Source organism: Mustelus asterias, chromosome 25 (genome assembly GCF_964213995.1).
Source record: "Mustelus asterias chromosome 25, sMusAst1.hap1.1, whole genome shotgun sequence".
NCBI classification, from domain to species: domain Eukaryota; kingdom Metazoa; phylum Chordata; class Chondrichthyes; order Carcharhiniformes; family Triakidae; genus Mustelus; species Mustelus asterias.
Genome location: NC_135825.1, coordinates 30,850,612 through 30,873,131, shown reverse-complemented (window position 1 = coordinate 30,873,131; position 22,520 = coordinate 30,850,612). Strand labels below are relative to the sequence as shown.

Below are 22,520 nucleotides of genomic sequence, written 5' to 3'. Positions count from 1 at the left end.
TGCTGTGGGGTCCACGATCGGATCGTGAGGTGGGGGCTGGAGGGACAGCACTGCGGGGGTCCCGGGCTGACCAGCGATCGAGTTGGCCATCAAACGGGAGTTTGACAGTTTGGGGCCACTACACATGTCCAGAGCTCCAGAACTGTCCTGGCATGAATAGGCACCGCCCCCTGGGTTTTTAATGAGATTCACGACTGGGACCTCTTCAGTGCACAGAGTGCGGAGATTCAGGCGAGAAGTTGAACTGAAAAAACAGTCGGGATTTAGAACAGTTTTCCTGTCAATTCAACACTTTTGGGAGAATCGCCCCCGTTAGCACTATTCTCTCTCCACAGATGCTGTCAGACCTGCTGAGTTTCTCCAACATTTTCTGTTTTTTGTTTCAGATTCGCGCATCCGCAGTATTTTGCCTTTATATTGAGGAGGAAAGGGTTGCTTCAGATCTGAGTATTTTCCTGCTCCTTTTGACTTCGAATTTATTTTTGCATCAGAGATAATGTTTTTTTGTTTTTTTTTCAAAATCTTGCTTTCAGTAAGGACAATGACCTGACACAAATACCCATGCACTGTGCTTGGCAACTCAAAGTGCTTTTCCACATGCCTGAGCGATTGCTACACTTCTGCACATGCGCCCTAGTGAGCATGGGCATAGTGCATGCCGGATAGGGAGACACGTGACGGAGGAAGATGGAGGAATATGCACGCGAGCCATGGTGAGCCGGTCCCGGCGGGGGAAAGAGTCCCGGTCAGCGCTCAGGGTTACGGGGGGAGACTGGCGCGGGTGGGTGTGCTGTGTACCGGGAGGAGAGGAGAGGAGCGATCGGGGACAATCTAGAAACTTCCATTATAGGGACCGGCCGTGGCTGTGACCTTCCTGATGGAGTGTGTGACCGGCAGCCAGGGCCTGCGGCCTAGGGGAGGACGAAGCAGCGGAGGTCCCGGGCATGATTGTTTCTGACCTTTAGAGACAGCTTTCCCGGGGAGGGAGAGGGAAACAGTGCCCCTGACCCCCTGGGCAGGGGGGCGCCTGCCCCTGACCTCCCTGGGCAGGGGGGGCGCCCGCCCCTGACCCCCCTGGGCAGGCCGCCCCTGACCCCCCCCCCCGGGCAGGGGGGGTGCCTGCCCCTGACCCCCCTGGGAAGGGGGTGCATGCCCCTGACCGTCCTGGGCAGGGGGGTGCCAGCCCCTGACCCCCCTGGGCAGGGGGGTGCCAGCTCCTGACCCCCCTGGGCGGGGGGTGCCTGCCCCTGACCCCCCTGGGCAGGGGGGGGCGCCCGCCCCTGACCACCCTGGGCAGGTGCAAGGGAAATTTTGCTTCACCAGAAAGGAATGTTTAGAGCCTTGAACGATGAGGGAGGACGTAAAAGACAGGTGTTATACCTTCTGCAATTGCAAAGAAGGTGCTGTGGGAAGGGTATGAGGAGTTTGGATGGTGGAATGGACTGGGAGTAGGGTTCCTGTGATATACTGACTGGGATCGGGGGTGGTGAGGGAAGATATATTTTGCACTAGCATCTTGCTGGAATTGATGGAAGGTGATCCTTTGAATGCAGAGGCTGGTGGAATGAAAAGTGAGGGGCAAAGTAGGCTAGTGAGTGGACTGCATGAGTGCCCTCCTTCATCTCTGGGTCACAAGGTTGAAATCGGGCATGTCCCCATGAGTAAGATTAAATACGTGCCAAATATTTCATAATGAGTTATAGAAAATGTTTGATCATTCATATATTAATAGAATTGTCCTCAACTTCAAATGGTAAAAACAAAGTAAATATTTATGCTTGCCTTATTTGCATCATACTGCGCTTCGGATGCAGAGGGATTGCACAGATCTCGCAGTTAATATTGTGCACAATCAAAGCACACCTCACTTCACATTCCCTTGCAAATCACTATAGTAATACTGGTAGGGAACAAAACTACGCAGACGGAATCTGCAACCCTACATGTGGGCAACAGTCAACAAAATATCTCTCAGGCCGCACTCAGAACCTTGATGGGTTGCTCACCACTGGTCTATAGAAATGCACATGCTGTCAAGGTAACTCATGACGTACTGGCTGTTCAGACTTCACGTTTTTGGCATGTCAGTGTTGGACCGACTTCTGTAACTGAAGTTGCATGATTTCATGTCGTTTTATGATCTTTAGCTGGCTACAGAAGAATGTTTTTTGCACACACCAAGCCGACCCTGGGTTTTAGAGAATTCTGAATTGGGAAGTGTCAATTTGTATTGTTGGCAACATTTTGGAAGGTTGCATTTGAGCCCGTTTCAAAATTTGAGCATGTACCTACCCTTGCTTGACACTTCAGTGCCAAGTTGAGGGAGTGCTGCATTATTTTTCTATTCTTCGTATGTGATGTCAAACTGATCCAGATGGCTATTTTAAGAGTGCTTGTTGATTTTTGTTGGAAAAGTAAGGCCATTATTCATTCCTCTTTCAACCTATTGCACCAAAATCAGCTGACCCGTTATTGTTGCTTGTGGGATCTTTCTGTATGCAAAATGGTGGTGCCATTTGCTCACTGCATTTTAGAAGTAATTTATATGTGAAATGCTTTGAGATGCTTCTGAGAAGCGGTTTTATTCTTTGCAAATATAGTGACAGATGTGATGGGGCAACTGTTGAAGCTGCTGATGTCTGATTTTTGTTTTAAAGATTTTATTCTGTGGGTTTAATTTTATAGGGCTTTGCTGATCATACAGAATCCATGTAACCTGTGAAAATGACATCTCTAATCCTTAGATAAAAGCAAATTACTGCGGAAGCTGGAATCTGAAACCAAAAGAAAAAATGCTGGAAAATCTCAGCAGGTCTGGCAGATCTGTAAGGGGAGAAAAGAGCTGACGTTTCGAGTCCACATGACCCTTTGTCAAAGCTTCTGCCAGACCTGCTGAGATTTTCCAGCATTTTCTCTTTTGGTCTCTAATCCTTAGTTTCCAGAAGTACTTTGGTAATTGAGCAAATTTACTGAAACATGTTACGTTAAACATTGCAGTTGTTTTTGTCATTTATTTTATTTGGTTGAGGGATATGATAGTGAGTTTTAAGGGGCATCTGGACAAATACATGAATAGGATGGGAATCGAGGGATATGGTCCCCGGAAGGGTTTTAGTTCAGCCTGGCAGCATAGTCGGCGCAGGCTTGGAGGGCTGAAGGGCTTGTTCCTGGGCTGTAATTTTCTTTGTTCTTTGATATGGGCTTCACTGGTTAGGACAACATTCATTGTTCCTAATTGCCCTTGAAAAGGTGTTGTGTGCCACCTCCTTGAACTGCTGCAGTCTATGTGGTGTAGATACACCAATAGTACTGTTAGAGGGAGTTCCAGGATTTTGACCCAGTGACATTGAAGGAATGACAATATATTTCCAAGTTAGGATGATGAGCAGCTCAGGTGGTGGTGTTCCCATGTATCTGTTTCTCTTGTCCCCTTCTAGATGGTAGTGGTCGTGGGTTGGAAAGTGCTGTCTGATGGGCCTTGGTGAGCTCCTGCAGTGCATCTTCTAGATGGTATACATTGCTGCTGTGTGCCAGTGGTGGAGTGAATGAAGGTTTTTTGTAATAGGGATGCTAATCAAGTGGGCTGCTTTGTTCTGGATGATGTCAAGCTTCTTGAGTGTTATTGGAGCTGCAGTCATCCAGGCAAGGGTATTCCGTCAAAATCCTGACTTGTATCTTGTAGACAGCCTTTGGGGAATCAGGAGGTGAGCTAATTGCCACAGAATTCTCAGCCTCTGACCTGTTCTTGTAGCCATGATGTGGAGATTCTTGTAGCCACAGTGTTTATATGGCTAGTCCAGTTTAGTTTCTCGTCACTTGTAATCCACAGGATGTTGTTAATGCCTGTGTTATTTGTGATCTTGCATGGCATGAGAAAAATCAGGTGAAATCAAGTTGTTTAATGGACTGAGGATATAAAGAAAAAGACTTTGGAATTATTTTGCCATTCCTGTGGAATTTGTTTCCAGGAAAATTGATGTCACCGATAATTTGCTGTAACATTGAGTAAAATTTGTGGAGAGCCTTTTTATAAAAGTACAATCCATTGTGGTTATTCTAAACTTAACAGAGGGAAACGCTACATGGGTACATCACATGACTATGGTTGGAGCAGCCATTAGGACGAATTGGTGAATTGTCGTTTTGTGTTTTTGCCTTTCCTCTTTGGTTGGACAACTAAAATAGTTAAATTGCAGTATTTGAGTAATGTTTTTGTTATTTTTTATTAGCCCATGGAGGATTGTCGACGACTGTGGTGGTGCCTTTACAATGGGTGCCATTGGTGGTGGAATTTTTCAGTCTATTAAAGGCTTCAGGAACGCTCCAATGGTAAGTCATTTCAAAACCCTGATAAAATTTGGGTATCTGATTTTTGTGAGTTAAAAATGTTCAATTATTTCTTTGGCCATCATTTGCTTTGCTCTTGTGGAAGATTTATAATCCAACAGATTTATTTGGTAGCACAAGCCACAAGCTTTCGGAGCACTGCCCCTTCATCAGGTGTGTGAGAGTTGTGTTCACAAACAGAGCATATATAGACACAAACTCAATTTACAAGATAATGGTTGGAATGCAAGTCTTTACAGATAATCAAGTCTTAAAGGTACAGACAATGAAAGTGGAGAGAGGGTTAAGCACAGGTTAAAGAGATGTGTATTGTCCAGCCAGGACAGTTAGTGAGATTTTGCAAGCCCAGGCAAGTCGTGGGGGTTACAGATAGTGTGACATGAACCCAAGATCCCAGTTGAGGCCGTCCTCATGTGTGCGGAACTTGGCTATCAGTTTCTGCTCAGTGATTCTGCATTGTCATGTGTCTCAAAGGCTGCCTTGGGGAATGCTTACCCAAAGATCAGAGGCTGAATGCCCGTGAATGCTGAAGTGTTCCCCGACAGGAAGAGAACCCTCTTGCCTGATTGTCGAGCGGTGTTCATTCATCCGTTGTCGTAGCGCCTGCATGGTCTTCCCAATGTACCATGCCTCGGGACATCCTTTCCTGCAGCGTATCAGGTAGACAACGTTGGCCGAGTTGCAAGAGTATGTACCATGTACCTGGTGGGTGGTGTTCTCACGTGAGGTGATGACATCCGTGTCGATGATCTAGCACATCTTGCAGAGGTTGCTGTGGCAGGGTTGTGTGGTGTTGTGGTGTCCGCACACATGAGGACAGCCTCAACCGGGATCTTGGGTTCATGTCACACTATCTGTAACCCCCACGACTTGCCTGGGCTTGCAAAATCTCACTAACTGTCCTGGCTGGAGACAATACACATCTCTTTAACCTGTGCTTAACCCTCTCTCCACTCATTGTTTGTACCTTCAAGACTTGATTACCTGTAAAGACTCACATTCCAACCATTATCTTGTAAATTGAGTTTGTGTCTTTATATGCCCTGTTTGTGAACACAACTCCCACTCACCTGATGAAGGGGCAGTGCTCCGAAAGCTTGTGCTACCAAATAAACCTGTTGGACTTTAACCTGGTGTTGTGAGACTTCTTACTGTGCTTACCCCAGTCCAACGCCGGCATCTCCACATCATGAAGACTTATAATGCCAGGTTGTTCACTTCAATGTGAAATGTATCTTGAGCTGAGGAAGGGAACAGTTTCTATAAATCTGATTGCTTTCTACTCTTGTATTGCCTTCTTTCCCACCAGACATATTATTCCAACATAGGCTTTTCATCATTAAATTTCTATAACTTTCAGCCAAAGATGGAAAATTATAGGCCAATTAGCCTAACCTCAGTTGTTGGCAAAATTCTAGAATCCATCGTTAAGGATGAGATTTCTAAATTCTTGGAAGTGCAGGGTCGGATTAGGACAAGTCAGCATGGATTTAGTAAGGGGAGGTCGTGCCTGACAAACCTGTTAGAGTTCTTTGAAGAGATAACAAATAGGTTAGACCAAGGAGAGCCAATGGATGTTATCTATCTTGACTTCCAAAAGGCCTTTGACAAGGTGCCTCACGGGAGACTGCTGAGTAAAATAAGGGCCCATGGTATTCGAGGCAAGGTACTAACATGGATTGACGATTGGCTGTCAGACAGAAGGCAGAGAGTTGGGATAAAAGGTTCTTTCTCAGAATGGCAACCGGTGACAAGTGGTGTCCCGCAGGGTTCAGTGTTGGGGCCACAGCTGTTCTCTTTATATATTAACGATCTAGATGACGGGACTGGGGGCATTCTGGCCAAGTTTGCCGATGATACAAAGATAGGTGGAGGGGCAGGTAGTATTGAGGAGGTGGGGAGGCTGCAGAAAGATTTAGACAGTTTAGGAGAGTGGTCCAAGAAGTGGCTGATGAAATTCAACGTGGGCAAGTGCGAGGTCTTGCACTTTGGAAAAAAGAATAGAGGCATGGACTATTTTCTAAACGGTGACAAAATTCATAATGCTAAAGTGCAAAGGGACTTGGGAGTCCTAGTCCAGGATTCTCTAAAGGTAAACTTGCAGGTTGAGTCCGTAATTAAGAAAGCAAATGTAATGTTGTCATTTATCTCAAGAGGCTTGGAATACAAAAGCAGGGATGTACTTCTGAGGCTTTATAAAGCACTGGTTAGGCCCCATTTGGAGTACTGTGAGCAATTTGGGGCCCCACACCTCAGGAAGGACATACTGGCACTGGAGCGGGTCCAGTGGAGATTCACACGGATGATCCCAGGAATGGTAGGCCTGACATACGATGAACGTCTGAGGATCGTGGGATTATATTCATTGGAGTTTAGGAGGTTGAGGGGAGATCTAATAGAAACTTACAAGATAATGAACGGCTTAGATAGGATGGACGTAGGGAAGTTGTTTCCATTAGCAGGGGAGACTAGGACACGGGGGCACAGCCTTAGAATAAAAGGGAGTCACTTTAGAACAGAGATGAGGAGAAATTTCTTCAGCCAGAGGGTGGTAGGTCTGTGGAATTCATTGCCTCAGAGGGCTGTGGAGGCCGAGACGTTGAGCGTCTTCAAGACAGAAATTGATAAATTCTTGATTTCTCGAGGAATTAAGGGCTATGGGGAGAGAGCGGGTAAATGGAGTTGAAATCAACCATGATTGAATGGTGGAGTGGACTCGATGGGCCGAATGGCCTTACTTCCGCTCCTATGTCTTATGGTCTTTTCCAAATATTTTAATACTCATATCTGGCCCTGTGCCAAATCCAGCTTGTTTGTCACAGAACAGGAATAAGCAATTCGGCTCCTTGAGCCTGTTCTTTCATCCACTTAGATGGCTGATCTATATCTCAGCTGTTCCATATGCCTGATCCCCTTACCTATTGTTACAATCAGGTGCAGAGTGGTCGAATGGTTCCCCTCTTTTTCCACTCCTTGTTTGACTGCAACAGGTTTTTTGAAAAGGATAGAACATAGAACAGTACAGCACAGAACAGGCCCTTCGGCCCACGATGTTGTGCCGAGCTTTATCTGAAACCAAGATCAAGCTATCCCACTCCCCATCATCCTGGTGCGCTCCATGTGCCTATCCAATAACCGCTTAAATGTTTCTAAAGTGTCTGGCTCCACTATCACTGCAGGCAGTCCATTCCACACCCCAACCACTCTCTGCGTAAAGAACCTACCTCTGATATCCTTCCTATATCTCCCACCACGAACCCTATAGTTATGCCCCCTTGTAATAGCTCCATCCACCCGAGGAAATAGTCTTTGAACGTTCACTCTATCTATCCCCTTCATCATTTTATAAACCTCTATTAAGTCTCCCCTCAGCCTCCTCCGCTCCAGAGAGAACAGCCCTAGCTCCCTCAACCTTTCCTCATAAGAACTACCCTCCAAACCAGGCAGCATCCTGGTAAATCTCCTCTGCACTCTTTCCAGCGCTCCCACATCCTTCTTATAGTGAGGTGACCAGAACTGCACACAATATTCCAAATGTGGTCTCACCAAGGTCCTGTACAGTTGCAGCATAACCCCACGGCTCTTCAACTCCAACCCCCTGTTAATAAAAGCTAACACACTATAGGCCTTCTTCACAGCTCTATCCACTTGAGTGGCAACCTTTAGAGATCTGTGGATATGGACCCCAAGATCTCTCTGTTCCTCCACAGTCTTCAGAACCCTACCTTTGACCCTGTAATCCACATTTAAATTAGTCCTACCAAAATGAATCACCTCACATTTATCAGGGTTAAACTCCATTTGCCATTTTTCAGCTCAGCTTTGCATCCTATCTATGTCTCTTTGCAGCCTACAACAGCCCTCCACCTCAACCACTACTCCACCAATCTTGGTGTCATCAGCAAATTTACTGAGCCACCCTTCAGCCCCCTCCTCGAAGTCATTAATAAAAATCACAAAGATCAGAGGACCAAGCACTGATCCCTGCGGCACTCCGCTAGCAACCTGCCTCCAATCTGAAAATTTTCCATCGACCACCACCCTCTGTCTTCGATCAGACAGCCAGTTACCTATCCAATCGGCCAACTTTCCCTCTATCCCACACCTCCTCACTTTCATCATAAGCCGACCATGGGGGACCTTATCAAACGCCTTACTAAAATCCATGTATATGACTTCAACTGCCCTACCTTCATCAACACACTTAGTTACCTCCTCAAAAAATTCTATCAAATTTGTGAGGCACGACTTGCCCTTCATGAACCCGTGCTGACTATCCCGGATTAATCCGCATCTTTCTAAATGGTCGTAAATCCCATCTCTAAGGACCTTTTCCATCAATTTACCAACCACCGAAGTAAGACTAACCGGTCTATAATTACCAGGGTCATTTCTATTCCCTCTTTTAAACAGAGGAACAACATTCGCCATTCTCCAGTCCTCTGGCACCATCCCTGTGGACAGCGAGGACCCAAAGATCAAAGCCAAAGGCTCTGCAATCTCATCCCTTGCCTCCCAAAGAATCCTAGGATACATTTCATCAGGCCCAGGGGACTTATCGACCTTCAGTTTATTCAAAACTGCCAGGACATCCTCCCTCCGAACATCTATTTCCTCCAGCCTATTAGCCTGTAACACCTTCTCTTCCTCAAAAACATGGATATACTTGTCAATTCAATGATGTTTAACTGTTTGCATGCTGTTGATCATAGAAGACACACTTGGGCAGGTTTTCTTGAGTTTTAACAAAGAGAATAGCTTTTATTGTAGTTAAGCTGGTCCAAGTAAAAAAAAAAAGATGCTCTGTCTTTCGCACACACAATGTCAAAGTTCTCACACATACACACACACACACAAATAGATTACAGAGTGGAGAAGTTAGAGCCATTGGAGGTTGGTTACTTGGCTGGCTTCAGGCTCAATTTGGTGGTCCTGCTGCTTTCCTTGTTCGGGCATTTTAAAGATGTAGACAGATGATTTGTCTGTTCTTCTGGAGGCAGTAGCAGGATTGAGTTCCTTTAAGAAGCTGTGTGTGTGGCACCTGGGTAGTAGTTTCAATCAGCAAAAAGAGTTCCAAAACTTGCAAGTTGAGTGAGAGAGAGAAAGGAGGGCACCCCATTCGTGAGTGTCCTTCAGCATCCTGGCTACTTAACATGTACTGTAGCGAAAGCAGATGCTTAAATACACGGTGGGCTTGACACATGACTGTCGCCCAGTGATTCAAACATGGTCATGGCTCATGTAATTCCTTTGTAACCTGATTGGTTCATGTCTGGGAATCCCTCTTTGCCAGGCTTCCATTGTCCAAATAATTGGATTTAATGGTGCACCTCCACCCAGTTGAGTACACCATATGATTGTTAAAAGTCTGTTTATTAGTGTCGTAAGTAGGTTTATATTAACATTGCAATGAAGTTACTGTGAAAATCACCTAGTCGCCACACTCCAGCGACTGTTCGGGTGCACTGAGGGAGAATTTAGCATGGCCAATGCACCTAACCAGCACGTCTTTCAGACTGCGGGAGGAAACGGGAGCACCCGGAGGAAACCCACACAGACATGGGGAGAACATGCAAACTCCACACAAATGGTCACCCAAGGCCAGAATCAAACCTGGGTCCCTGTGCTGTTAGGCAGCAGTGCTAACTACTGTGCCAGCATGCTGGAGTGGCACATTCTCCCCGTGTCTGGCCTTGATTCTGGCTTTGGGTGACTGTAGAGTTTGCACGTTCTCCCCGTGTCTCCGTAGGTTTCCTCTGAGTGCTCCAGTTTCCTTCCACAGCCAGAAAGACATGCTGGTTAGATGCATTGGCCATGCTAAATTCTCCCTCAGTCTACCCAAACGGTTGCCGGTGCGTGGCAACTAGGGGGTTTTCACAGTAACTTCAATGCAGTGTTAATGTAAGCCTACAAACAATAATGCAGACGGTGACCCAAGCCGGGAATCATACCTGGGTCCCTGGCATTATGAGACAACAGTGCTAACCACTTTGCCACTGTGCCGTCCCGTCTTAATGGGGTCGGGATATGTGGTTCATTCATTCCCCTAAGGTCATTATCTTTGGGCTCAATTTACCTTTCCAGCCAGTGGTTTTAAGAATCATGATTTGATATGGTGGCATAGTGGTTAGCGCTGCTGCCTCGCAGCACCAGGGACCCAGGTTTGATTCTGGCCTTGGGTGACTGTGTGGAGTTTGCGTGTTCTCCTCATGCCTGCATGGGTTTCTTCCCAGTGCTCCACTTTCCTCCCACAGTCCATCGATATGTAGGTTAGGTGGATTAGCCATGGTAAATGTGTAGGGTTACGAGAATAGGGTGGAGGTGTGGGCGTGGGTAAGATGCTCTTTTGGAGAGTTAGTACATACTTGATGGGCTGAATGACCTCCCTCACTATAGAGATTCTGAGATATAAATCATGTTCTTGTGACGCTATTGAACACAATTGACCCCAAGTTACACAGCTTTTTGCTAGAGAAGTTCCAGATTTGTATTCTTTATGTGACAAATGTTCCCTTATTTTGTTCCCAAATATCTTGACTCTAATTTTAAGATCTTTCTGGATTTCCCTACTAGAACCACCTGCAGTGTGTTCTCTTTCTATTCCTGTACCATTATCTGTAGAGTCTCTCAAGGATCTGTTTTTGTCCCCCTCCCACTCCTATTTGTTGCCTGCCCAAAAACATATTAGGTTCAATATGAATGCTGGTGACACCTCTACGTCACCACCACCAAATCTGTCAAACTCTCCACTTTCTATGTCATGCTAATTGGCCAGCATTCAGGACTGGGTGTGCACAATTTTCCTTCAACTAAATATTGGGAAGATCGAAGCCATTATTTCCAGTTCCTAATGCAAATTCTGTTCCCAAGCCATCAACTCCATCGCTCTCCGTGACAGTCTGAGGCTAAATCAGAATGTTTGCAACCTTATAACATATTTGACAAAGAGATGAACATCCGACTACATGTACACTCCATCACCAAAATCATCTATTTTCACCTCCGTAACATTCCCCCAACACGATCCAATGCTTCTTGCAGCTTATCTGCTGCTGAAACCCTAATCCTTGCCTTTGTAACTTCTAGACTTTAATATTCCAAGACTCTCCTGCCTCGCGCTTCATCTTTCTGATTAAAACTCATATACAGCTGAAGCATTACTTCCTCACTTTTGAATGCCAACTTCTTTGAGATAAAGACCAACATTCCATTGCAATTCCTACCTGTGCACTAGCATAAAGCGATTTCCGTATAGAGACTCCTATATTTCTTTGCTCCTCCACAGCTCCTAGCCATTTAAGACAGTATGAACAGTTTGTCTTTCTCAGGTTCAGAGTGGTTGGCTGCATACTTTCACATTAAACTCCCATCTGCCATAGTATTTCCCACTTACTTAATATGTCTGTGCCCCTTTTAAAACTCCCTGCTGCCAACTGCATAACATATTGTGCCTCCTATACAACTGTATTAATCAAGTCAATATATTTGGTAAAAAGTTGAGGCACCAGTACAAATGCCTGAAACATCCATTGTTGTATTCTGCCAATCAGTGAACTTGCCCATTATCCCTAATCTGTCTCCTCACTCCCAACCCCTTGAATGGCATCAAGGTTGGTAAGTCGCCGGGACCGGATGGGATGTACCCCAGGTTACTGTGGGAGGCGAGGGAGGAGATTGCGGAGCCTTTGGCGATGATCTTTGCATCGTCGATGGAGACGGGAGAGGTTCCGGAGGATTGGAGGATTGCGGATGTGGTCCCTATATTCAAGAAAGGGAACAGGGACAGCCCGGGAAATTACCGACCGGTGAGTCTAACCTCAGTGGTTGGTAAGTTGATGGAGAGGATCCTGAGAGACAGGATTTATGATCATCTAGAGAAGTTTAGTATGATCAAAAGTAGTCAGCACGGCTTTGTCAGGGGCAGGTCGTGCCTTACGAGCCTGGTTGAGTTCTTTGAAAATGTGACCAAGCACATTGACGAAGGAAGAGCGGTGGATGTGGTCTATATGGACTTCAGCAAAGCGTTCGATAAGGTCCCCCATGCAAGACTTCTTGAGAAAGTGAGAGGGCATGGGATCCAAGGGGCTGTTGCCTTGTGGATCCAGAACTGGCTTGCCTGCAGAAGGCAGAGAGTGGCTGTGGAGGGGTCTTTCTCTGCATGGAGGTCAGTGACCAGTGGAGTGCCCCAGGGATCTGTTCTGGGACCCTTGCTGTTTGTCATTTTCATAAATGACCTGGATGAGGAAGTGGAGGGATGGGTTGGTAAGTTTGCTGACGACACCAAGGTAGGTGGTGTTGTGGATAGTTTGGAGGGATGTCAGAAGTTGCAGCGAGACATAGATAGAATGCAAGACTGGGCAGAGAAGTGGCAGATGGACTTCAACCCGGATAAGTGTGTAGTGATCCATTTTGGCAGATCCAATGGGATGGAGCAGCAGTATAAAATGAAGGGTACCATTCTTAGCAGTGTAGAGGATCAGAAGGACCTTGGGGTCCGGGTCCATAGGACTCTTAAATCGGCCTCGCAGGTGGAGGATGCGGTCAAGAAGGCGTATGGCGTACTAGCCTTCATTAATCGAGGGATTGAGTTTAGGAGTCGGGAGATAATGCTGCAGCTTTATAGGACCCTGGTTAGACCCCACTTGGAGTACTGCGCGCAGTTCTGGTCACCTCATTACAGGAAAGATGTTGAAGCCATTGAAAGGGTGCAGAGGAGATTTACAAGGATGTTGCCTGGATTGGGGGGCATGCCTTATGAGGATAGGTTGAGGGAGCTTGGTCTCTTCTCCCTGGAGAGACGAAGGATGAGAGGTGACCTGATAGAGGTTTACAAGATGTTGAGGGGTCTGGATAGGGTGGACTCTCAGAGGCTATTTCCAAGGGCTGAAATGGTTGCTACGAGAGGACACAGGTTTAAGGTGCTGGGGGGTAGGTACAGGGGGGATGTCAGGGGTAAGTTTTTCACTCAGAGGGTGGTGGGTGAGTGGAATCGGCTGACGTCGGTGGTGGTGGAGGCAAACTCGTTGGGGTCTTTTAAGAGACTTCTGGATGAGTACATGGGATTTAATGGGATTGAGGGCTATAGATAGGCCTAGAGGTGGGGATGTGATCGGCGCAACTTGTGGGCCGAAGGGCCTGTTTGTGCTGTGACTTTCTATGTTCTATGTTCTATGTTCTATAACGTGATCCTTATCAACTGTCTTCTGGAAGTCCGGTTATGCAACATCCGTAAAAACAAAACCCATCCACTATGTGATTGTCCTTCTTCAAAAAAAAACACCTTCACATCCGCGCCTGCTACTGATATTTGTTCAATTGCTAACATTTCAGCAACTAATTTTTGTGCAAATATCAGATCTGAAGGTACTTGGTTTCTCTCCATTTTCCCTTAAATTCTTGTGTTATAAGTCCCTCCATGATAGCGATTAGTCCTATTTCTGTAATCCTCTCCAGCTCAATATACTTCTCTATTCCTGAACATGTTGTTCCTGTTTGATTCTGGCATACACTTTCTTTGTTGCAGCACTGACAACAATATCTTCAGATGCTGAAGCCCCCATACTCATAAATTCCCTTCCTATGATGCTCTTGAATTACAAAAATAGTACCAGGAATGAGAAGCTTCAGTTATGAAGGTAGATTGGAGAGGTTGGGACTGTTCTCCTTGGAGAGGAGAAGACTAAGAGCAGATTTGAAGGGGTATTCAAAATCATGAGGGGTTTGGACAGAGTAGATGGGGAGAAACTGTTCTGCTTGTAAAAGGATTGAGAACAAGAGGGCATAGATTTAAAGTGACTTGCAAAAGAAGCAAATGTAATGTGAGAAAAAGATTTTTCGCACAGCGAGTGTTTCGGGTCTGGAATGCACTGCTTGGAAGAGTGGTGGAGGCAGGTTCAATTGAGGCATTCGAGAGGGCATTCGATTATTTGAATAAAAGCAATGTGCAAGGATACGGGGAAAAGGCAGGAGAATGGCACTAAGTCATACGGTTCATTCAAAGAGCCAGTGCCGACATGATGGACCGAATAGCCTCCTTATGCACCGTAACAATTCTGTGATTCTCTCCGTGTTTCTTCCACTGAATTTTCTTTCTTTGAGACCTACCTCATCTCTTGGTTCAACATCTGCTTTTTCTTGTGCCTCTGAAAAACCTTGGGAAATGTTTTAAAATGTGAATTGTAGTTATTGTTCATGTGTTTTACCTTCTATGCCTTCGAAAGTTTTGGCTTTTATATGTTAAATCAATTTTGTCATCCACTATTTGTGTAGAAATAATAAGAATAGTATTTTTGGTAAGTGGTGCCAGTGTAGGAGTCTGAAACAATTGATTCCCAACAGTTTGGTTGAATTACACACATGGTCTTCAATTTGGTCTGAGGCATCCACAAATATGCACACAACCACAAAAATGGGGAGTGACCCACATACATATCTTTTCTAGCTTACTTTGGTTTTGGGTGAATCACATTGTTATTGTGAAGTGTCTTTTTAAGTACCTGCATTATGAATATTAATACAGATTCTGTGATAATTCAGGTACTTCATTTTGTATTTGCTTGCATATCTTTAAGCCTACTTTCAAGTTCTATTAACCTACATTTTTCTTGGTTAAAAACAGGGAATGAGTCACAGACTTCGCGGAAGTCTGACAGCAGTTAAGACCAGAGCTCCACAGTTAGGAGGTATGTTTGTTATATTTGTTACAGAAGTTGCATTTATTACTTAAAATTATAGAGACAGCTTTAAAGGTTTGGTTTTGAATTATGTTGGTTCTGACGAGAACGAAGTTGATCCATGAGGAGCAAATGGCAAAAAAATTGCAATTATAGCTGAATACTGTACTGTGCCAACATAAGCTGTTCAGACATGAAATATCCCAGGCAGAACATGCTTGCTTAATTGGAGTGGCAAAATTGGTAATGAGATACCTTGAGGGTAGGGAAACAAAACCATCTAAATCTAAGTCAAACAATGGGGCTCTAATTTAGCAGTCTTTCTAGCAAGTGCTGGGTTTCTGAGGCTCGTGATAACGTTTGTTTTTAAAAATGGATTCTCTCAGGCTTTCTGAAAGTAATTTTGTTAAATTATTTCACTGTGTTTTGGGAGTACAGACCACTTAATAAACTATACCATCAGAGCTATCCTGTTTTGGCATGGGGTAATTCATAATACTTTTACCTGGCCTACTTGAGGTTTTGGGCACGCAATCTAGAGTGATGACTTCTGAGGGAGAGCTCTGTTGTCAGAGATGTCACATTTTGGGTGAGAAGTTAGACAGAGGTATCATTGCATCACCTACCTTTTCAAGTCGATGTAAAGAGGAAAAGCTTGAAGAAAAGTAGGGAGTTCACCCAGTGTTCCAGCTAACCATTCCTTTCGCTCAACACCACTAAAATGAATTGACTATTCATCCCATTTACTTAATGAACCTTGCATCAATGTGAAAATTGGAACCTGTTTTTGCCTTCATGACAATTCACTGTACTTCAAAAGGAACTAATTGATTGTGAAGCATTTTGCAGGGGTCCTGCAAAGTGGCCAATCTATTGCCTCCATTATACACTTGCCCTTTTTAACAATAGAAGGCAAATTTTGAATGGGACACCCAGTAGGACAATTCCTCGACAAAGTATTTGTTGCCGCCACTCAGAGCTGTCAATATTCTGTGCTACAGGAATACTGCATTATTGCTGACAATCCTTATCATAACCAGCAAATACAACTTTTTTTTTAAGCTGACCTGAATAAAACAGCTTTTTATAATGAGTTACTGTTATTTGATTGGAATATTTCAGGTATTATTTATTAGGTAATACTAATGCCTGCCAAGCATCAGAAAAACACATGAATTTCCTGATTGAGAAAACCCGATTGAAAGAAAAAAATTACTTTTAAGGTGTTCCACTGCTTAATATAACAAAATTATTAAATAAATTGTTATGAACTATTGCATATTCTATTCCATTTAGATCAGACCGCAGTAAATCGACGGTTTTATGTAGTTATTGATGTTTTTATTTGTATAATGTTTCTTTTTCTATTGAGGTACTCCAAACAGTGGGTTAAAGTACTCACTATACATTTGGAGCATGCTTCGGAACGTTTCAGCTTTCTGCTGCACAATTTATGCAATAATTTAGACCAGTTTATTTTATGTAGCTAATGATTTCTTCTCTCTTTATGATTTTAGGTAGCTTTGCTATATGGGGTGGGCTGTTTTCAATGATTGACTGTGGCTTAGTGAAGGTCAGAGGTAAAGAAGATCCATGGAATTCTATAACCAGTGGAGCCTTAACAGGAGCCATATTAGCTGCACGAAGTGAGTGAAATAGTCTGTATTTTTGTCAGTATAAATCATGAGTGATGTCTCAACTTGGTATGCAACAAGGTATTAGTAAAGAATAGGAATCTTAAGAGGCTTTAGATTCACAGATGTTCCTTTGTATTTCACTAATAGCTGATTTTATAATTACCTCGACTTAAAAAAAGTTTGCCATTTTGAATCTTGTTTTTATTTTGCTGCCCTGTCATTTGGGATACATTTCAGTAGGGGAACTTGAATTTTGTAAGACACTGCTGTAATACTCTTTCCATATATTGCTCTGCTCTGTCAAAACTACCATTATCATGAGGGTTATAATAATCATGAATCTGTATTTTAGGGTCATTTTATTTAACTGTGTTTTTATACAAACGGGGATTTCAAAGTTGTAATAAACCCAAGAAGACAAAACCTATTGGCCTCCAAAAATATTGTCACTTATATGCTGCAGAAAGCTTTGGAAGCTGTAATGTATCACTCCTGTTTTAAAAGAATGCTTTACACAATCCAGAATTTGAAATTGATCTATTGTCATTATTCAAAATAAATGTCTTGCAGTGATATTTGTTCATGGTGATACAAAGGTAACACAATCCAATTAATTCTAGCTCTGCAAACCTGTTGATTACATACCAAAGGTGTCTTTACACTTTCTATTGTAATCTGAATGCCGGCTGCAGACCCACCTATTATCTTTCTATTGCCCAAATTGGAAACCGGTAACTATGTGTGCCTGTTTGCCACTGTGAATGGGTTTTGAGCAGTTATAATAGGTTGATGCTTTGAAATCTGCAAGTGACTGCCCGCCCCCCCCTCCAAAAACCCAAATCTCATTGATTCATGGTTTAACAATGTATAATCTGGCTGCTAATCATCTTTCCAACATTCCCCAATTTTCAGTTATGCTAGTTTGGATTTCAGTTGCATGTGCCTGTGACCCCAAAAGGCACAAAGATTTCTAGAATGCTTTTAATTGTAATTTAGTGAAGTGCAGTTGGGAGGGATTATATTCTGAATTTGTCCAATAGCACCTTAGTTATAGGTATTTGTTGGAATTTGAAGTATAGATCTCCGTTTTGGAATAGTTACAGTGATAATTTCCATGCTTTGATTAGATAATAAAAATTATCTAATTTTAAAAATACTCTATGTCTAAAACCTGTGGAACTCCAGTTTCTATTTTACTGTTTTAAAATAAAATGTGTCAGATGTATAAGCTTATGTGACTGCTCTACGTCTTAGCCATGGTGTGAAGCATTTGTTGAAGATGATATTACAACATTATCCATTTATTTTTAACTCCCCTGGAACCTTGATTTCATGTACTGTTCCTGGGGACAAACAGCAGGAAACCAGTGAAAATGCTGTCACCTCCTTTAATTTTGTTCATCAGTTTTACAGCAACGAGATATTGCAATAATGGAAATATCACATGATAATGCCTCATTCCCATTTGCCTTTATCCCATGGTCACTGTTTCAATCACTAACTTCAATAATGCATTCTTTATTTAGTCTTATCACATTTTTGCTCATTGTCCTAAATTTTTAATCTTGCAACTCTATTCCTTGTAGTTGACCCATTTAACTCTGGAAACAGTATATTTCTGCCCTATACCCTTAACATTTTAAACACCTATTAAATTGTTCTATTATTTCCATTAGATCTAATTTTTGGTATCCTCATAACAGGAAACATCCCAGTGGGTCTAAGTTTTATCTTGTAATACCTTGGCAACTTTCAAATGGTTTGGAGACAAAAACAGAATCTAGCATTCCAACTCAATATAGGTTTACCATTGAATCTTGATGTTTATATTCTATACCGCATGTCATAAAACTGTGTTCCACAGGTCTTTATCCACTTGCTGCTTTTGATGTATTGAGAATCCAAATCTCCAATTCCCTTTCTTTCCACATCATCCAATGATCTCCAATTAAGTCTTTTAAAATCAAAATGTACCACCTCACCCTTGCTGACATTGAATTTTATTTCCTACTTTTTGGTCCATTGAATAATTTGATCAGTCTCTCCCATGAAGCTTCATTTGGTCCTAGGATTCATTTATTTTATTCATCATATTTTAGTATTATCTGCAAATGTGAACACTTGTTTCCTAGCTCTTTCTTAAAATCACTGATGTATATAGTGCATGATAGTCCCAAAACAAAATCTTGCAGGACAAGTATCTACTTGCAACCAATGCGAAACTGCTTAACTGATTCCTCCCTTCTAATCAGCTTTTAGTCCAATTTACTGTTCCCCCAACTTCGTATTCCTTAATCTTTTTCCAATAATATTCTGTCTGGTACTTTATCAAAGGCTTTCTTCGTGTCCATGTGCACCATATCCACAGCATTTCCCTCAACTACCAAAACAAGAATGCCAGTTTTATTCCTTCGCTTTTAAGAAAGAAATTCTGTTTGCAAATCATTAGTATAATTTGGTTTGATATCTTTTTAGTTACTTCTAGAGTATTTATTATAACATATAAACTATGCGACTTTCATTTAGATGGTCCAGTGGCAATGGTGGGATCAGCTGCTATGGGAGGTATACTTCTTGCCTTGATTGAAGGAGCTGGAATAATGCTGACACGGTTTGCTTCAACACAATTCCCAACAGGTAAATTGCAAATATAAATATGGTATTGCTCACTAAGAACAAATGTATAAAAGTATTATTAATGTATATAAATATATATTTAAGTGTAACAGCATTTTGCTTTGCCTGGACGGATGGTTAAATTCCCCAGATAAGTGCTCTAGTGAGCCCACTAGGAGGATATGAAGGTTCTTCCCTCAGGAAGTTTTCCTTTCCATTTGCAAGTTTGTGCAGCTTCCCTATTTGAGTTATGTATTGGTATCATTGTTCGTTAAGATTGGGTGATGAAAACATTTCATTACTTGGTACAGCACAAATTTCAATATTATTGCAAGTGTAATATCAGATGTTTGCTTTCCACAGTACAAAATAACTTGGGGAAACAACCTGTTGTACCAAATGCACAAACTAATACATTAAAAGTTGTTAATGTTAGTTCATATCTATTTACAAACATTTTCTGTACAAGTTTGTTAGAATAATAGCAGCTGAAATTTTCAGTAAGTTTTATATCATCTAGAAAACCTAAATAACTATGTAATTAGTATTTCTATTTGAATCACTGGTTGGACTTCAACAAATTTTCATACGTCTGTTATATTTTTACTGACAAAAGAATTAAACTAAAACAAAAATGCTGTAGGGATCAGGGATGTCCAAACTTTCACAGCTGATCAGAAATATGTGACAGGTTGCACAATTTAAGACCTATACACAAAAATTGAGAAACTCTCCCCACACTATCACTCCCTAAAAGAAAACCTCAAACACATGGGGCATGGAGTTTCTGTTTGGTTGTGCTGTTTCTTGCAGCACAAATAGCCTGAAATTGGTTAAACAAGTACAATAGATCAAGGTATTTCAGGCGCCAAATATGCCCAATGCAAATATTTCCACTATCTGTCACATTAGCTCAAAGTATGTAATGTTCGAAGTTAGAGCCAATCCCACCCACAAAGCTGCCTCATTCTCAGATCAAATTAATCAGCATTGTGAATTTCTGCTAATTGCATCCATTATGGGCTTTCATAGAGGCTGAGTGTTTAGTTGGAAGAACATTAATAGATGTGTTTTGAAAGCATTTAATATACTTGCTAAGAAACTGACTGCTGCACACCAATTTCATTTGTAATTGATTCTGAAGGTTTAAGTCTTTTTCCACTATTTAAATTGGTGCTATTCACAGGCGACGATCTTGGCACTGATTTTGTGCTAAGTCCATTTTAGCTGTATAAATTACTCCTAAATTTATCAAGGACTATTAAGGCAAATTTTAAAATATAACTAAATTCTAAGGCATTATTCAGTTGTGCAGGTTCATGAAAGATTTGCCAATCAAGGATATGTAATGAAGTTGATCAGAAACTTGAGCAAAAAAAAACACTTGAAAACAAGTGCAACTTGATCCAGATCACCGATTATACGCAAAGCAGAAACACTTGGCTAGAAATTTCAGTCATAGGACTTTAAATTGTGCTAGCCAGGTAAAAATGGACAATTCCTGATTCAGACCAGGAAAGATTAGAATTTAAATTGAACAAAAATGAGAATCAGTTTTGAATTAACATGTAAATGCCTACGAAGAGCTTTATGGATGATTTTTTTAAATCTTTGGGTGATTCTATATATAAAAATTAGCCATTTAAATTTTAGAGAACAAAGTAATAATCCCAGTTATTGTATGTTAACAGTTATAACGTACTAGATTTTAAAACTGTAAACCTGGTTGCAGTATGAAAAATTGTGTGAAAAGACAGACAGGAGCTCTACAAGCCACAGTCACCATGTGCAATTAAGTTTGATTGGTGATGCACTCGTTCACTAAGTTTTAAAGTTAAAAACAACTGCAAGAAAGTGATCGAATTTCAGTGGTATTGGATCGTGTTAAATGAGTATAGAATTAATTTGGGAAGGTTGAACAAAAACCAGTGATCTGATTGTGCAATTACTGAGGAGAAAGTTGGAGAATATATACAAGTATTTTTTTTAACCGTTCTTTTTCTACCCATATAGGTCCACAGTTTGCAGATGACCCAACTCAGCTACAAACTCCAACGTTTGGCGAATATAGACAATATCAGTGACAAATCGGTTGCAATACCTCTAACTTTGTGGATGCTGAAGGACTAATAGTGTTATTACGGGAACAAATAAGGCACTCCAGACATCCTCTGAAGAGCACACCATCCTACATAGTCATATGTAACCATTTTTTAAAGGTGGCTGATGTGAGTTATTGCAGGGCTGGTGTGATTAGAAAAGGCCGTTGTAGAAAACTTTACAAAAAAAGTGATTTTCTGCCAATGGCTGTGGAATATATGTATATATGGTATATACCATATCTTACCTTGATATGAAGGCTCTTGTATCAGAATAGTTATATAATCCAAAATTATTTTGTGCCTGAGTTTTATAGAGTTCTCCAGTAAATATATTTGTAAACTGTATGGTCAAATATTCAATGACAGTGTCTCTTTTGTCATTTCAAATCCAACAAAATATAATCACAACATCCCAACTCTTCCTAAGGGCAGAATACTTTTCAGACATTGGTTTTAACTAGCAAGGTCACAAACCACTATTGCAAGGGCAAGAGTTCCATCTCATTACATTAAAAATGGAAGACCAAATCATCTACTTTGAATTTTAAAGATTTAGTTTATTTATTACTTTGGCTGTTAGGTTTATGAATACACTTGCTATGAGCTGAATGTGTTTTGCTAAGACTCCAGGCATTCTAATTGAAGTGATTATAAAAAGGTGACAATTATTTGACCTATTTATAGTTGAATTCAAGTTAAAACACTTGATGGGGGAGAAACTACTCAACATCTTTATAATAAGTGAAAGATGGGAATTGAAGCACCAGTATTGACAAGAAAACCTGTGTATTGACCTGGAATGATTGGGTTTTCAAATCTAATGTATCTTTACGAATGCCACGTTAGTGCTGTCCATCCAACACCTTGGTGAATTGTGCATGAAGCAACTCGTCTTGATAGTAAAATTTCCATTAGGAGTTACAATTGTGGCAGTGAAGAATACCAGTATATGAGAAAAATGTGTTTTGTCACACATAGAACATCAATAAAAAATTGTCTTAGTATGGAACTATTTGTTTGTTTTCCCCCTACCTTCTAATTCCTAGAATTGATTATGGCTGGGATTCAAGTTAGCAGCTGATTTGACTGACATAAGAGAAGGTGCAATTAAAGTGTTCCGATGCAATCTCTCTAGTAACCTCTCA

General features: G+C 42.0%; 1 protein-coding gene across 2 annotated transcripts; it reads left to right on the top strand.

Annotated features, from left to right (window-relative positions):
• The first annotated feature begins 533 nt into the window (after window positions 1-533).
• On the top strand, window positions 534-22,508 carry timm17a (translocase of inner mitochondrial membrane 17 homolog A (yeast)). Of its 2 annotated transcripts, none has more exons than XM_078242307.1 (6): window positions 534-713; window positions 4,230-4,329; window positions 14,966-15,029; window positions 16,538-16,666; window positions 19,184-19,294; window positions 21,287-22,508. In XM_078242307.1, exons 1-6 carry the CDS (start codon window positions 688-690, stop codon window positions 21,355-21,357), a joined length of 501 nt encoding a protein of 166 aa, XP_078098433.1. In that variant the 5' UTR covers window positions 534-687; the 3' UTR covers window positions 21,358-22,508. The 2 variants fall into 2 exon arrangements, with proteins under 2 accessions (XP_078098433.1, XP_078098434.1); XM_078242308.1 differs by lacking the exon at window positions 534-713 and adding an exon at window positions 1,522-2,038 and having other exon boundaries at window positions 21,287-22,507.
• The last annotated feature ends 12 nt before the right edge of the window (window positions 22,509-22,520 follow it).

Excerpts from the sequence above, each read along its gene's own strand:
- timm17a (XM_078242307.1), top strand. The coding sequence starts at position 688 with ATGGAGGAATATGCACGCGAGCCATG. Across the intron at positions 15,030-16,537 it reads CAGAGCTCCACAGTTAGGAG|GTAGCTTTGCTATATGGGGT; the intron begins GTATGTTTGTTA and ends TTATGATTTTAG. Across the intron at positions 16,667-19,183 it reads AGCCATATTAGCTGCACGAA|ATGGTCCAGTGGCAATGGTG; the intron begins GTGAGTGAAATA and ends ACTTTCATTTAG.